Source organism: Quercus lobata, chromosome 1 (genome assembly GCF_001633185.2).
Source record: "Quercus lobata isolate SW786 chromosome 1, ValleyOak3.0 Primary Assembly, whole genome shotgun sequence".
NCBI classification, from domain to species: domain Eukaryota; kingdom Viridiplantae; phylum Streptophyta; class Magnoliopsida; order Fagales; family Fagaceae; genus Quercus; species Quercus lobata.
This window is the reverse complement of record NC_044904.1, coordinates 38,626,143-38,643,730: the sequence shown is the minus strand read 5'-3', so window position 1 is coordinate 38,643,730 and position 17,588 is coordinate 38,626,143. Positions and strand designations below refer to the sequence as shown.

The following is a 17,588-nucleotide window of genomic DNA, read 5'->3' as shown; positions in this document are numbered from 1 at the left end:
GTAAGTTTCCACTACTCCTAAAGTTGGAATTCTTGAGTTCTAGAGATAAAAACTAACTTAAGTATCAAAGGGTTCTTGGCCAGTTCACCCCGGTCACCTTTGATCTTGTGTCTTTTTCTTTTCAGGTCTTCCAAGCAACCACTATCCCATTGAAGCTCAGAGCATTCAGTCTACTAATTTTCTTTGCATCATCAGTTGGCATCATCTGCGGGAATAAACTTAAATTTGTGATTTGCAATTTATCTTCCTAAGACAAAAGGTTGTATGGTCCAAACAAGGTTGATGGCCACTAGTCTAGGCCAATAGGAGAGTGGGAACGCTTCCAGCCATCCTAACTGCACTCATCAGTCAACACCAACCATGCAACCGTCTTCCATCCAACAAATACAATCCATGGTAGCTGTCATGTCAGAGTTGACTTGTCAAAATCAAGAACTGACTTGGGAAATCAACCAAAGGAGGCAACGTCATGAACGATGTATGGAAGGGCAAGCTTAGAGTCAAGAAGTTAGAGAAGGAGAAAATGCTGAGCACGAGAACCACTCAAGGGGTACCACTTCTTGAAGGATGCCACACTTGGAGAGGGAGATGGATCAAACGAGAAGGGTCATGGACAAAATGAGGGAGAATATGAGAAGGACGAATCATGTCGATGCCCTCATTGAAAGAGAATGTTTAGAGGGAGATTGGGTTCCAATCAAGGCATCCAGAAACAATATTGGGATTTCACACCTTTTTTTCGCTGATGACTTGATCCTTTTTGCTAAAGCTAGTGAAAAAGGCAGTGAAGCTATTAAAGAAGTGTTGGATTTTTTTTACAGTGAATCGGGCCAGAAAATTAGTGTTGATAAGTCGAGAATATATTTCTCAAAGAATGTGGAAGATAGTCTAAAGAGCAGCATATGTGATACTTTGAGCATACAAGCCACAAGTAACCTAGGTAAGTACCTTGGGTTCCCCTTGAAGCACAAAGGTTCAGATCGGAATCAATTTAACTATGTGGCAGATAGGGCCATAAGCAAGTTGGCAAGATGGAAGGCCAACTTTTTATCCTTTGCAGGAAGAACAGTGCTAGTTTAATCTGTGTTGGCTGCAACTCCAACGTATGTCATTCAAGGAGCGGCCCTCCCTACACATCTATGTGATAAATTGGACAAAATAAATAGAGACTTTCTTTGGGGCACCAAACAAGAGCGGAAAAGAATGCATTTAGTGGGATGGAGTAAAATCACTAGAGCCAAGGAGGAAGAAGGGATAGGAATCCATGCAACCAGGGCAAGAAATTTAGCTTTGCTAGCGAAATTGAATTGGAGGTTCTATATGGAGAAAGATTCACTTTGGGCTAAAGTGATCCTAAACAAATATTGCTCCCAAACAAGAAGCAATTCTAAGGATCCAGATAAACTTCCGTGCTCTATCACTTGGAAAGCGATGAAACAGGGGTTTCCCATCTTTGCAAAGGAAATCTGTTGGAATGCAGGCAGAAGCTCGAAACTCAACTTCTGGATGGACCCTTGGATTAAAGGGGACACAATAAGGGAACTTATTGAGGGCCCTCTACAATATAATGAGGACAAACTCACCATTGAGGAGATGTTCAAAGATGGTTGCTGGAATTGAGAAAAGTTATCTTTTGTGATGCCAAGCACTATTAAGGAAAAAAATTAATGCAATACCCATCCCTTTATTTGGGGAAAGCAAAGATTTTATCAGTTGGAAATGTACCTCTAATGGAGAGTTTAGAACGGTTTCAGCCTATAAATTAGCAAAGCCTGATGAAAACCAAAATTTGAAGTTCTTGGGTGGATGGATTTGGGAGCTTGATACTGCACCTAAAATATAGCATTTTCTATGGTTATGCAATCATAGAAGTGTGCCGGTGAGGGAGACCATTGCTGCTAGAGGTGTGGTTTGTGATACAATATGCCCAGTTTGTAAAAATGCAGAGGAATCTCTTAGTCATGCATTGAGAGAATGTCCTTTTGCTGTGGATTTTTGGAGGAATATAAAAACTCCAATGACTCTTCAAGTTTCCTTCCAAGAGGAGCTTCTAGATTGGCTAAAAAGCAATTGTCTATGTGATCCAAATATCATGGTGAATGGCTATCCATGGAGAATCCAATTTCCGTTTGCTGTCTGGTATTTATGGAAGCACAAGAATAGGGTAGTGTTTGAAAATACTACTCTGAATATGAGCCTTCATACCTATTGCATTAATCAGTCTATTGAATATTTTTACTGTGTTGGGAAGCCTCAAAAGATAAACATTATAAAGTAGCTCAAGTCAGGTGGAAAAAGCAAGGGAGGGATGGGCTAAATTAAATACTGACGGTGGATCCTTGGGCAACCCAGGAAGGGCAGGTGGTGGAGGAGTTATTAGGGATCATAGAGGGATGTGGATCAAAGGATTTGCTCAAAAAATAAGTCACGCTACCAACTTAATAGCTGAATTTTGGGCCTTGAGAGATGGGCTGCAAATGGCACTACAGTTGGGAATTAACTGTTTAGAAGTAGAGTTGGATGCCAAAATTGTTGTTCAGCTTTTACTTTCTAACTAAAATCACATTGCAGCATATTCACTACTCCTAAATGACTGCAGGTACCTCCTAAGCAAGTTTCAGCTAGTCACAGTCAACCATGCTTTTAGAGAAGTAAACAGGTGTGCAGATTGGCTCGTGAAAAAAGGATGCAATATGTTAATGCAATTTGAAAGCTTTAATGTACCCCCCACCCCAGATATGGCTGCTTTTGTAAACGATGTGCCAATACTCTGCCTATGTGGGCCAGTTAGTTTCTAAATGAATATCCCTTTAACCAAAAAAAAAAAAAAATTAGTTCATCGAATTGATTTCCCTTTCATGGCTTCCATCAATAGTCACCCCCTGCCTTCCAAGTTCAAGATGCCTTCCTTGGATTCATATGATGGAACGCGCGGCCTGTGTGATCACATAGCAACTTTCAAGACTATGATGTACCCTAAAGGAGTTCCAGATAAGATAATATACAGAGTTTTCCCAACCACCCTTAAGGGGTCAACACAAGTGTAGTTTAGCAAAATACCTTCGAACACTATTGGGTATTTTAAAGAGTTGAGCAAGTTGTTCGTCAACAACTTTATCGGAGGATTGTCCAGTTTGTTGGCTATAGAGCAAGGAGAAAACGAGAGCTTATGGTCCTTCATCACTCGCTTCAATAGGGAGGCTTTAACGGTAGATGAGATGGATGACAAGTTGCTATTGGCAACCTTCCACAATGGAATTAGTTCCAATTTGTTCTTTCACAAGTTCTATGATCAAGAGCCACAAACCATGGTTGAACTCATCCATTCAGCCCAAAGTTTCATGAATGTAAAGGATGCAATTATTGCCAAGAAGAGAAAAAGAGCAGAGCGAATGGAAGCAGATCTCTTGCGCCATCCTGAACAAGGACCTCATCCAAAGAAGGCCAGGATAGGAGAGAAGAAAGATAGAGACAACAAGATGTTAGGGTCGACCTCAGGAAGGAGTCAGCACTATACGCCCTTGAATGCTCCACTTGATCAAGTGCTTATGTAAATCAAGGATGACTAGTCCTTGAAGTAGCCAGAGAAGATGAAGGGAGATCCTAATAAGCACAATAAAAACAAGTATTGCTGCTTCCATAGAGATCACGGGCATGACACAGATGAGTGCTATGACTTAAAGCAGCAAATAGAGAATCTTATCAGACAAGGAAAGTTGAGACATTTTCTTGGACGAGATCATAAAGATGAGAAGTTGAAAAGAAAGATATAAGAGCCATCACGACCCCCACTTAGAGAGATAAGAGATATAATAGGAGGAACTTCGACAGGGTAGTCTTCCAAGTCAAGAAAAACATACCTAAAGGTGGTACAGAATGTCCAACTCTTTGGATGACCACCAAAGACAAGGGGGGTAGACAAACAAGCCATTAGGTTCACAGATAAGGACATTAGAAGAGTCCATCATCCACATGACAATGCGATCGTCATCACTTTGCTCATTGCGAACTATACGACTAAAAGGGTGTTGGTGGATAATGGGAGTTCGGTAGACATCTTATATTACCTCGCCTTCCAACAAATGAGGCTTGGACGAGATTAACTTTGTCGAGTATGTTCACCCTTGGTGGGATTTGGAGGAATGAAAGTGCAACCTATAGGCACTATTACATTACCTGTAGTGGTGGGAGCATATCCATAACAGATAACCAAGGAAGTGAATTTCCTCATGGTGAACTGTTCATCTAGATTGAACCTTCCAACTTCTATAGCAGTTGTGGAAGTTAAGTCTGAACCATATAACTTTCCTACACGTTGAGGAAGTTACTAAACAAGTAACCACTCTAAAGCTCACTATATAAGGACTCATCCATATCAAATGAAAGTAAGTTTCCACTACACCTAAAGTTGGAATTCTTGAATTCTAGGGAGAAAAATTAACTTAAGCATCGGAGGGTTCTTGGCCGGTTCACCCTGGTCACCTTTAATTTTGTGTCTTTTTCTTTTTAGGCCTTCCAAGCAACCACTAGCTCGTTGAAGCTCAGAGCATTCAGCCTACTGATTTTCTTTGCATCATCACTAAGTATTGTTGTCCTATATAAATTAATTTATATATACATAAATTAAGTGATCTAAAAGTTGAAATATTATTAAATCTGAAATTACATGCATTGATAGCACTTTTGAAATTACAAGTACAATTTGGATATTATTTATTGTGGCCCATGGGTATATATTGTATCAAGAAAAAAAAATATTGGGTATTGGCTCCATTTGGATTACTTCAAATAGAAGGACTATTTTATATATTAAATAAAAAACGACCGATACACCCCTGAAATACTCTCTATCTAAACATATCTTATGTACGTTTGATATAGTTTTTTTCCTAAAAACTAGCACACACTAAACCCAATAGTTTACTCCATTTCAAATCCTAAATTTTAGTTTTATAAAAATCCTTCCTATGTAGCCTCACTAACAATAGATAAATTTAAATTAAAAAATTACATTAAACTCAAAAAGGAAAAGAAAAAAAAAGAGCCTCATATATATATATATATATATATTCCCCTCTTTCGACTGAACTTTTATGTGGTTCAAAAATACATTCATTAATGAAGGGTAACATCATTTAGAAATAGGGTCATAAATGTCAAATAACAAATTCCATTTTGAATTCAAATAGAAGGACTATTTGAAATATTTAATAAATTTTATGTTTTTAATCAAATTACAACCACATAAAACTTTACTTAAAAAAAAAAAAGGTGACAAAAAGAATGACCAAAATATACCCCCTAAACCTAAAAAATGATCAAAATACCCCCAAGGCCTAAAAAAAGACGAAGAAACCCCTAAACCTAAAAAATGCCCGAAATACCCCCAAAAACTAAAATATGACCAAAACACCCCCTGAAACTTAAAAAATAACCGAAATGCCCTGAAACCTAAAAAATGACCAAAATACTCTAAAACCTAAATAGAGGGTATTTTGGTCATTTTTTAGGTTTCGGGGTATTTTGGTCATTTTTTAGGTTTTAGGAGTGTTTCGATTATTATTTAGGTTTTGGTTTTATTTTGAACATTTTTATGTTTAAGAATGGTATTTCAATCAGTTTTTAGGGTTCAGGGGTATTTCGGTCATTTTTTAGGTTTAAGGGGGGTATTTTGGTCTTTTTAAGGTATCAAGGGTATTTTTGGTCCTTTTTTTTTTTTTCTTTCTAGGTTTAAGGGAGGTATTTCAATCATTTTTTAGGTTTAGAGGACAAACAAACAATTGGAATAGGTTAGTTTAAAAAAATAATAATAATAATAATAATAGGTGTTTTTGGTCTTATTTTAGTCATCGAGGGTATTTTTGGTATTTTTTTTTCAAGCATGGGGGTATTTTAGTCGTTTTCTATGTTTCGAGGGCATTTTGTTCATTTTTAAGGTTTCGAGAGTGTTTCAGTTAGTATTTAAGTTTTAGAGGTACTTTAGTCATTTTTGAGATTTTGGGAGTGTATCAGTCATTATGAAATAGATAAACATTAAGCTGCAACAGAATTTTAAAATATAAAATAAATAAACATTGACAAAGTCTAAACAATCAATTGGTAAAAGGAATAAAAAATAGATAAACATTGATAGAGTTTAAACAATTAATTAGTAAAAGGAACTAATTGAAGAAAATCAATTAGTAAAGGGATTTTTTCTATTGATAGTCCAATTCGGTAATTATTTAGGTTTCAAAGGTATTTCGGTTATTTTTTAGGTTTTTGGGGTGTATCAGTCTTTTTTTAGGTTTCTGCGATATTTTGGACTTTTTTTTTTTTTTTTTTAACGTTTATGGGGGTATTTTGGTCTTTTTAGGCATTGAGGGTATTTTGGTCTCTTTTAGGCATTGGGGGTATTTCGGTCATTTTCTAGATTTAGGGTGAGATTTTGTTCATTTTCTAGGTTCGGAGGTCTTTTGGTCTTTTTTTATTTTTTATTTTTACGTTTAGAGGGGTTTTTTGGTAAATTTTAGGAATAGCCTCTTAAAAACGAAAGAAACACAAATGAAATAGGCCACACGAAAAAGAAAATGAGTAAACCTTATTACAGCGCTTTTAAAAGCGTTGGAATAGGTCACTCACATAAGGGAATGAGTAAACCCTATTCTAGCACTTTTAAAAGTGATGTGATAGATCACTCATATAAAGGAAGGAGTAAATCCTATTACAGTGCTTTTAAAAGCGTTGGGATAGGTCAATCACATAAGGGAAGGAGTAAACCCTATTCCAGTGCTTTTAAAAGTATTTGAATAGGTCAATCAGATAAGAGAATTGGGTAATCCTATTCCAATGCTTTTTAAAAACATCGGGATAGGTCTCTCTTATAAGGGGAAGGAGTAACCCTATTCCAGCGCTTTCAAAAGCATCTGTATAGGTCTCCATAATAAGGGAATGGGGTAATCCTATTCCAGCGCTTTTCAAAAACGCCGAGATAGGTTGACCTTCTGTTAGCGCTTTCAAAAGTGTCGGGATAGGTCTCTCCCATAAGGGAAAGGAATAACCCTATTCTAGCGCTTTTAGAGCACTGGCATAGGACAACTCTATTCCAGCGCTTTTAAAGCACTGAAATAGGATACTTTCAAAATTAAGATAATTAAAAAAAAATCAATAAATCTAACCTATAGCGGCGGTTATAACACGTTGCAATAGGGCTTCCTATAGTAGCGTTTTTGGAAATCGCCGCTATAGGCCTCCTATTGCAGCGATTTATAAAGCACCGATTTTGAGCTATCGTAATAGTATTTCCTATACCAATGGTTTCAAAAAGCGCCACTACAGGCTCCTCCACTATGGCGATTTTCAAAAACGCTGGGGGAAAAGAAAAAAAAAAACGTTGCAATAGGACGTATGCATTAATTATCTATTTTAGAAAAAAATTTATGAAAAATTGAAAAAACTGTTAAATCAATCTGTTAATTTTTTATTTTTCCATAAAAAATTTCTTAAAATGGTTTACTAACATATGCCCTTAGGGCATACATTAGTAAAACCCTATATATATATATATATATATATATATATACACTACTACTACTACTACTATTTAAGAGGCTTCTCTTGTTTGGACTGAATTTTTTTTTTTTTTTCAAAATACCCCTACAGCATACCTTTAAGTAGGGGGAAAACTTGAAGATAACTTAGTAAAAGTATATTTCTAACCGGATACAATTGAAAAAAAACTGGATACAATTTCAGTTTACATCCTTTTCTTGCTTCTTCTTCTTCTTCATTTTTTTTTTTTTTTTTTTCATCCTGATCCTGAACAGAAAAATATCTCCATTGCCTTTCAATAAACTCAGTTTTTTGACCCACCTCCACATTTTGTCTCTTACATTAATAGTTAAGTACTAATATAGTTTTTTCTTTTTTTCAAAAAAAATAAAACTGTTTTTTTTCCCACCTCTGCTTCGGCAGTTTACAACCCAAAAACTGCTTGATCTCTTATCCTTCATCAAATTGAAAAAAAACCAGATACAGTTTTAGTTTACATCCTCCCCTTGCTTCTTCTATTTTTTTTTCCTTTCATCTTGAACAAAAAAAATATCTCCACAGCCTTTCAACAAACTCAAACTCACTATAGAATTTCAATGCACAATAGTCAATCCATTTCAATCCTCAAATCTCCTGAAAGTTACCAAAAAAAAGAAAACACACACACACACACGAAGAGGCCAATCTTGCTATGTTACTTAAAGCAGTAACCATTTTCACATTTTGTTAAGAGTGGTGATTGGCAAGGAGGAGGCAACCACCCAAAACAGAGTTACAAGGTATTTTCTCAAATATTTCTTTCTATTAATGTCATTTTTAATGAGATAATATTAAAAAAAAAAACACTCATTGGACTTCAAGTTTTTTACAGATTCTTTGTCGAAGGAGCATTACCACCACTTGAGTTTCCATTCATCGAACTTTCATACATTGCTTCTACCATTGGTGCCAAAGGATAGGTGGAGGCCAATGCTATTCCTCACAGTAATGATTAATGGGCAGTGGGAATGGGTGTACAAGTTTTGTGTCTGAGAGATGGGCGTGGGTTGATTGAGGAGTATATAAGTTTTGTTTTCTGAGAGATGGGCATGGATTGATTGAGGAATTGCAATTCAATGGCAATCACCAGTTTCATTCTTTGTTTCTATAGAGTTCTAGGACTCCCTCTTATCCCATCGGCAAAGTGATGGGTTTATTTATTTTTTTCTTTGATTCTATTAATAATTTATGTCTCAAGATGGGTTTATTGATGTGTTGGGATTTTCTTTAATTGTTGTGCATAAGATGTAATATGTAGGTTGTTCATTTACTAATCAAAATTGTTCGTATTTTGTCTTTATTAAAATTTGTTTTTATTTTGCGTGTTTACATTGAGAAATACTATTTACATTGAGAAATATATAAGCTAAAAAAATCCTATGATCACTTAGTTTAGTTTCCACTTTCTTTTGAAAGCTTTTGTTACTTTTCAAAGATCTTTTTTATTTTAAGGCTTTGTTCTATTTAGACAAAAATTTTAGTTACTTTGTTTCCAGAATTTTGTTTTCCCTTTATTCTGATACTTTGGATTAGATTGATTACTCAAAATCATTTCAATTTCTTAATTCAATGTTTAAGAAGTTGCTATCCTTTGAAGATGGTAAAAATTGGGGAATCAATTTTGTCATTTTTTAATGCATCTTCTGAATTTTTGATTTGGGGGATTGGAAGATTTGGGTCACTACGTTTTTAACAATGTCCTAATTTTCTATTTTGAAATACAAGAGAATGATTTTGAAGAAATCTGTTCAGTCATGCTAAGAGTTTCACATATGAATTTCTAAAATTTGAAGCATTTTAAGTTTTAACTCAATGGTTCACTTCCAGTTTTTGTATTAACTTGGTTGTGCAAAATATGAAAATGTTTCAAAGTTTTCCAATTATGAATTTAAATGGTTATCTAAAACCCTGTAGTTTAAAGAAATGTGCAAATGTTGTTATGGCCCAAAATAATTTCTATTGTTACTAATATTTCATTGTAGGTGATATTTTTAGTACTATGCCTTAGTTTTGCGATACATATTTAGGTTTTTTTTTTTTTTTTTTTTTTTTGGGAATTAGTGATAATTTTTCATTTATTCTAATTTGATATTTACATGTTTGTCCAATAATATTATGCATTTTGAACTACTAATGCATCTAAGAATGTCATGAGGGATTTAGATAACCATTTAAATTCATACTAGCCTCTGAGCACGCGCTCACGCACGTGCTTAAAGGCTCTTCTATTTTTTTTGGGTAAGGGTTAATAATTTGCATTAATTATAATTTGGGATTACTGCATTTTCTAATCACACCAAAAAAAAAAAAAAAAAAAAAACCTAGAGCCGTGATGAGTATTATGTGTGATTAGTATTTTGTCCTTAATATAATTCTACAACTTTAGGTGATAGTTCTCACCTATTTATCTTGAATAAAGTTGCATTTTTACAGATTGCATATTTAGGTGATATAAATGACTATGTTGCTACATCAATAGCATGGGAAACTCTTATGATACCTATTCTGTCAAACTTGAAAATATGTCATTACAAAATGAAATACTTATTCTGTCAAATCTTGAGTAAGAAGGAATAAGGAAAGATGGAAGTGCCTAATTTTAAGGGATATGAATAAGTATCTAAAATTAAGGAATGTTTAAATTAGTACTTTTACATATCTAACCTTATTATTTAATCTTTTTAAACATATGAATTTGAGGGTATTTTGGTACAAAAGTAATGAAACCCAAATAAAGAATCATGTTATTAGTAATATAGACTAGCTTCTGAGCACGTGCTCACATGCATACTCAAAAACTCTTCTATTTGTTGGGTAAGGGTTAATTTAGAGCATTTATTATAATTTGAGATTACTACATTTTCCAATCACAAAAAAGACCTAGGGGTGTGATGAAAAATTATTTCACCACACATAATACTCATCACACCCCTCAGTTTTTTTTTTTTTTTTTTTTTTTGTGATTAGAAAATTTAGTAATCCCAAATTATAATAAATGCTCTAAATTAACCCTTACTCAACAAATAGAAGAGCCTCTGAGCTTGCACGTGAGTGCATGCTCAGAGACTAGTATATATTTATTTTAGAAACATTCAAAATCTATAGAACTTTGTAGGTATTAGGAATAGGATTTTTATGTTGTGACAACAGGAAGCTCTTATATTATTTGATGAGGTTAAGAGTTTTATATCTCAACTAAGTTAGCACATTTTGACGTCTTTAACATTCATGTATAAATTCTTCCCTTCCAACTATCAAATAATAAAATAGATGGGAGAACACAAAATTTTGAGAAATTTGTTTTTTGTTTTTTTATTGAATAAAAACTTAATTAGAAAAGAGAGAAGAAGATTCCAAAAGAGGAGAGTTTGATTCTATTTATGTTTAAAGCTGGAACTACCAAGGTCAGTTGAGCAAAATTGCCCATTGGGCCAAAAGATGGACAGAGCTATTTCCTCCCAGTACACAAAAGAAAAAAAAGAACTTCCCTTTTGTTTCGAGACTCAAATTTCTAATTTCAAGTTATGTATAGAAAAATTAGGAAAATGTATAATAGACCATGTTCTTTAGTTTTTATGTAGTTACCAAAAAGATATAAAAAGGGAACAAAACTTTTTTTTGTTTTTTCAAATATCAGACTAGCAGTAGCACAAACAAAAAACAAGCAGGCGAAAATTTGGATCCGAATGAATCAACACGTCCGGGTGAACTCGTTACTCGTCCCCTGGACGCGGCTGCGCCATTTCTTTTAAAAAAAAGTTAACGTTGAACCAGAAAGTCCGCGGCTTTAGTTTTAAGTCAAGCTTTGACTCTTCCTTCTCCACATTCCACAACCTCCAACGCGGTACTATTCTCTACTCAATAACTCAACAGAACAGAACAAATACAAACGCGAAACAGAAAGAAAGAGAAAATCAAACCTAACGTTATCCTAAATCCATTATCCTCTTCTGTTCTCTTCTATATCAGTATCACCGATCGACTTCAACCAACTCTCGCCGTGCCTTTCACTCTTTGACCTGACCACCATGCCACTCTCCCCGTGAAATGACGTCAGCACCACCAACGCCCTCGTCGGCGTCAGTTTCAGCCGCGATTGACTCTATCCAGCAATCGCTCTCTGAGCTCTGCCCCACCGGGGACCACCAACCTCGGTTCTACTTCGACAACCCTCGGCGTTTCTGCTCCTTCGCAAGCCGCCTCCAGTTCATTCTCCAACAGCTCCTCCGCTCCTCCCCTTCGCCTGAGTCTCTCCCCGCCGCCGCACTCACTGCACTCAAAGGAATCTCTGCCGATCTCTCTGTAGCCGCCGATGCGGCTTCGCTTTACTCCAAACGCAGCAAGATCTTCGTCCTCGTCAATTGCCGATCGCTCTGCGGTTCTCTCCAAGAGCGCACTTCAGCCATAGCCAATTGGCTTGCTTTGCTCGACTCCGACCTCCCCGATCTCCGCAAAAGAATCGCCGATCTCTCCCGAGACATGAAGCAAACTCAATTCACTGTAATTTTCTCTCTCTTTCTCTCGCTCGCTCGCTCTAATTTCTCCGCCACGGCTGTTGATTTTGATTTTGATTTTGGCAGGTAACGGAGAACGAGGAGAGAGTGCATTGTACGCTACAGAAAGAGGGACAAGGAAGACGAACAAGCAAAGCAGTACAAAGCGCCATAATCATGGACTTAGCGCGAGCTCTAGGGATTGAATCCGATAACTATTCCGAGTTATCGGAGCAAGTCAAGCTCTTCAAAGACGACCTAACGCGTTCCAATTCGATATCCGAGAGGCGGATTTTGGTCTCTCTGGAGAGAATCTTAAGCAACTGGTCAGTTCAGCCGGACATCGTTGCGCCGACACTGGACTTCGATTTCGAAGACGACGCCGCTCAGATATCGCCGTTCAAGAATTTCCTGTGTCCTTTAACCAAAGAGGTGATGAAGGATCCCGTGGTGCTCGAGTCTTCTCAGAACTACGAGCGCACCGCCATTGAGTACTGGTTCGAGCGGTGCATAGAGGACGGTCGTGATCCGACTTGTCCAGTCACCGGACAGGTGCTCAAGTCGTTGGAGTTGAAACCGAATATCGGATTGGCCGGAGCAATTGAGGAGTGGATTAGTAGGAATATTGAAATTCAGGTTAAGACCGCAGTGCAATGTCTTAGTGAGGAGCCTGTTGCAGTGGAAAACATTGAGAGAATACTGGATAGTATCTATAAGGTTTCGGAAGATTATCCTAGTTGTAGATATAGAGTGAGGAATGCTGGCATTGTTCTCCTCATTGTTAAATTGCTTAGGAATTGTTCCAAGAGTATAGGGACGCATTTGAGAAGCAAGGCGCTTATGACTTTGTTTAGCATGGCTAGAGATGAAGAAAGCAAGGTGAGTTTTTTCCAAGTCTTTTCTTTAAAATTTTGCAACTATGAATTATTGTTAATCTAGAGATGTTGGTGATCAATGATGAGAAACTAGTTTGAGATGCACAATGTGAAATATGCACAGGGATTAGTTTGCAAGTTACAAACTATGTGAAATATGCACAAGAAACATCTTGAATCATTGCTGATAATTTAACAACATTGTGCATAAGTTATGGAGAGAGAGAGAGAGAGAGAGCCATGAATATAGTTGGTATGCAAATTGAGAGTGATAAGAGGGGAGTTGCAAATAAACAAAGTGCAGTTCTTATTTTTGATTTTTTAAAGCTGATCTTTCGACAAAAGTTATATTTTTCCTTCCTTTCATTAAATAAATTTTGTAAAATTTGTAGTAATAATGTAATAGTTTGATTCCAATGAGCTCTAGCAGAAAGGCACCTCCTCCCTCCACAAAAAGGAGTGGATGTTAAGGTTGTAAGTTCAAAACCCACTAGGTGCGTGTATAATATACCAATTAAAAAAATAATAATAATAAAATAATTGATACTGTAAGACTTACATTGATCTTTGACAAAGTATGTAATTTTGTTCCCCTTATGCAAATATTTGTATCTTTTAGGGCCTTATGGTCTCTGTTCCTACTGTTGTAGTTTCTGATGATATGTATAAAATATTTCTAGAAAATAATGCTTGAAGAGGGTATCACTAGATTGGCCATACATGGTCTTATTGGGAGCTCAGAGAAAGAGAGAGAGTATGCTGTGAAGTTATTACTTGAGTTCTCTAGTGATGAAGCTTGTTGCACAAAAATTGCATCAGAAAAAGGTGCATTAGTTCTTCTCTCAAGCCTGGCAGGAAATCTGGAGCATCCTTCTTTATCCAATCTAGCTGAGGAGGTCTTGAAGCAAATGGAGAAGGTGGAGGAAAATGTTCAACCTTTAGCAGCTGCTGGGAGATTTGAACCCTTACTTAGTCGGCTATGTGAAGGTATGTTTTATGAAGTTTTTGTTTCTGTGGTACATAATTATTATATGTGATACCATATATGTTAAGAGAATACAACATTACATTGTAACTAGTAACTACTATTTGTTTCTACGTAGAGCAATTGAATAGTATGCCAGAAAGAGGAGTTTCTTGAAATATTCTTTTTACTTATATCAGTTCCACGTAGTGTATAATAGATTTTAGAATCATATATCTTAATTTTAATGTGGAGCTTTTATTGGAACAGCTTCTGATGATGTTAAAATAGAGATGGCATCTATTGTGGGAAGGATGACATTGACAAATAGCAGTAAAGAACAAATTGCTAGGCAAAGTTCAAAAATACTAGTTGAATTACTATCTAAGCCAGAAGGAAGGGCACCAAGCTTGCAAGCACTGTATAATTTGTCAGGGTTCGATGATAATGCAACCATCCTTGTTGATGCTGCAGTGCTTCCAGCTCTTATAAATATTCTGTTTGAAAGTCAGGATGATTCTCCTGATTTGAAGGAATTGGCTGCATCTACAATTGCCAACATTGTTTCAAATCCAGGACACTGGGAGTTGGCATCCATTGACAAGAAAGGTCATTCAATGCAGTCCAAATCATTTATAATTAGTCTTTTGGAGCTTCTATCTGCTGCACCCGTTCAATGTCAAGCACCCATTCTCCATATCCTATATGGAATTGCATCATCTCCCCAAGCATCAGGTAATACCTTGTCAACAAATTTAATTCTAAAGAGAATATATTCCCCGTCACCACGACATGCCTTCATTCATATACATCTTATTAAATCTTTCTCTGGTTAATTTCTCATGATGCCAATGAGCTCTAACTCGAATGACACTTCCTCCTCTCACAATAATGGGTGGAAGGGTGGTGCTGAGTTTACTTGTGTAACTCACCCATAAAAAGATAGCATTGCCTCCAACCATTATATGTCCGATTTTTATTTGTTTGATCTATTTTATTCCATAGGAAATGAAACTTAAAAATAAATGTGGCTGATGCTGTTGAAGGCCTTCATGTTGGTTTGATGGTAATATTAGGAAGCTATACTTTTTAAAATTTTCCATACATGAAATAAATAAATCCTGTATACTTATCTCCTCAAAGGTGGCCTGTCAAAAGCAATATAAAAGAAGCAATGTGAATTTTGAATTACAATAATTTTTTCAACTAAAATACCCCAGTCTTCTACCATGATGATTATGAATAGGGGATGTCCCTTCCTGGGCATGATGTTGGTTTTCACTCAATATGCCCATCAGCTGATGCTATCAAGACCCTGTTGGGATTAAGGTCAAGCTATAGCTGAACTGACCTAAAGAGTGTCTGTGGCCTCCGTACTGTTTAGATCCTTTAGACATTCCTCAGCAGGTAGGGGGCTACTATATTCACAGTTAGGTAGAGTCTTAATGATTGTCCGCCCTCCTCGTCATTTTTTTCTGTCTCAAAAATTTTATATATATAGAGGTTGTCAATCTAGTTAGTTCCTAGGACCATGATGGTGTTCATGATTGTCCATCTTTATATTCTCAGCTATTGTTCTTAACCTCTGGATGTGGAATCCTTTTCCTTTTGTCACTAAATTACCATTATGATCGTTAAATCTTGCTACTTACATAATTATGGCTGTATTTATGTACCTCAAATTGCAAAACTAATGCGCAAGATATTGGGATTCATGGTACATCAAATATTTGCAGGAAATTAGATTTTTTATAAACTGGGTTTCATATTTACAAGCTAAATTTGTTTAGGGCTGTGAGACGTTGAATACAATTGTAGAATGGAGACATTTCTCCTGCAATTGTAAAATGCCCTGTTATGTATGACAACAATACCTTATAGAATGGAGATTCAGATTCATAATATTGTATTTACGGTAAACCATGTTTTATATTTTGCAGAGTCGGTAACATCTCATGTAAAATCTGGGGAAGGCATCAAAACCATCATATCATTTCTTGAACACCCAGAAGTTGAACATAGAATTTATGCTTTCAGACTTACAAGAGTACTCTCAGAAAGGTTTGGTCAAGATTTAGCAAATGAGTTGAGACCTAACAAGCTTCCCTTGTTGAAAGACAAACTCTTAGACAACCAATCTACAGAAGGTGAGCGATCTGATGCTGCTTGTATACTTGCTAACCTTTCCCTATCAGAAGATGAAGTGAAAACACTATTAGGTGCTAGTTTTGTGAAATGGACTGTTACTACTCTCAGAAACCAGAGCCGCAGCTCCAATGTGAGGATTTCTCGACCAGCATCAAGCATGGCGGAGGGGCTTCTTGGACTTTTACTTCACTTTACAAGGAGTCTTGATTCGCAAACTCTTAGTATTGTGAAAGAGCATCGCCTTATGACCATTTTCTGTGGGCAGCTTGGTTTTTCTTCAAAACCAAGAGTGAAACAACTAGCTGCCCTTGGATTGAAAAACTTGTCCGAATGCGGAAGGTCAGTTACTTCTGGGGACGCAGAACCACCACCTCCCCAAGGATTCTGCTCTTTCTTAGTGTTCATGTGTGGGAGGGCTTCAAAGAATCCTTCTACATGTCCCATACATGATGCTGCATGTGAAGAAGATAGTCAGTTGTGTTTGCATAAGAGCAGCTGTATCAAACCCCTGGTTGAGCTTCTAGCAGATGAGGACACTGGTGTTCAGATTGCGGCAGTGGATGCACTTTCCACACTAGTGTCGGATACCTCTAACAATTTCAAGAGAGTAGTTGAAGAGCTTGAGCAGCAGGGTGTGATCGATGCCCTGATCACTCTTTTCACAGAAGTTCGACTGGGAGAGCTTCAAGAGAGGGCAATTTGTATGATAGAGAGGATTCTGAGAGTGGAAAGCCAGAGTCAACGGCTTGGGCTTAATCAATCTTTGGTTAGGGCATTGGTGGAAGCCTTTAAACATGGGAGTGCCAATGCAAAGAGGCATGCTCAGGATGCGCTTACCAACCTAAAACAGATATCAGGTGTTAGTGGCAAGGCGTCTAGTCAGACTCGGTCACGGTAGTTGCCAATGAAAAAAATGTTGGTTCTACACTTACACTGTGACTGTGTCAATGTTGTATAATTAAACCATAAATCTCACCCTGTATAGTTAGTAACACAGGCCTAATTGCATTCATTGTTATAAGGAATCACCGTTCAAAGTGTCAATTTCGTTCTTCATCAATTGTGTGAGAGAGGTGTTTTGAGCACCCTTATAATCTGAGATTGGTTACAATGGCCTAGGATGGGTTGGACTTCTAACTTAAAGGCCCTCTTACATATTAGGGTAGTAGTTTTCTAGCTTATGATATTGTTATTGGTTGGGATTGGTTCATAGTGTAACACGTTTGAATAAAATTATACGCACCAATTTATTTTATTTTTGATAGAAAGTGCAATTTTATTGAAGAAAAGGTGAACAAGTGATTACTTGATCGATTGACAGGCCCCTAGCACTCCTTACCATCTGTGCCTTTTTTTACTTGTCCACATTGCATGGGCCTCGGTTTCAGCTTCCTAACAGTATATCTCATACAAGACAACCCATTTGATATCATTGTATTGTCAATAAAAAGATTTTTTATTAAAAAAAAAAAAAAAAAAAAAGGAAATGTTAGTAAAATCATATCTGAATTATTTCTTCTCTAGTGGTCATCCACCACT

The 17,588-nt window shown here is 36.5% G+C and overlaps 1 protein-coding gene across 1 annotated transcript; it reads left to right on the top strand.

Annotated features, from left to right (window-relative positions):
- Window positions 1-11,216: 11,216 nt before the first annotated feature.
- On the top strand, window positions 11,217-17,309 carry LOC115989692 (U-box domain-containing protein 43-like). Its single transcript, XM_031113511.1, has 5 exons — window positions 11,217-12,069; window positions 12,150-12,941; window positions 13,618-13,924; window positions 14,172-14,636; window positions 15,842-17,309. The coding sequence occupies exons 1-5, from the start codon at window positions 11,617-11,619 to the stop codon at window positions 16,945-16,947; spliced, it is 3,123 nt and encodes a 1,040-aa protein (XP_030969371.1). The 5' UTR covers window positions 11,217-11,616; the 3' UTR covers window positions 16,948-17,309.
- Window positions 17,310-17,588: the final 279 nt, after the last annotated feature.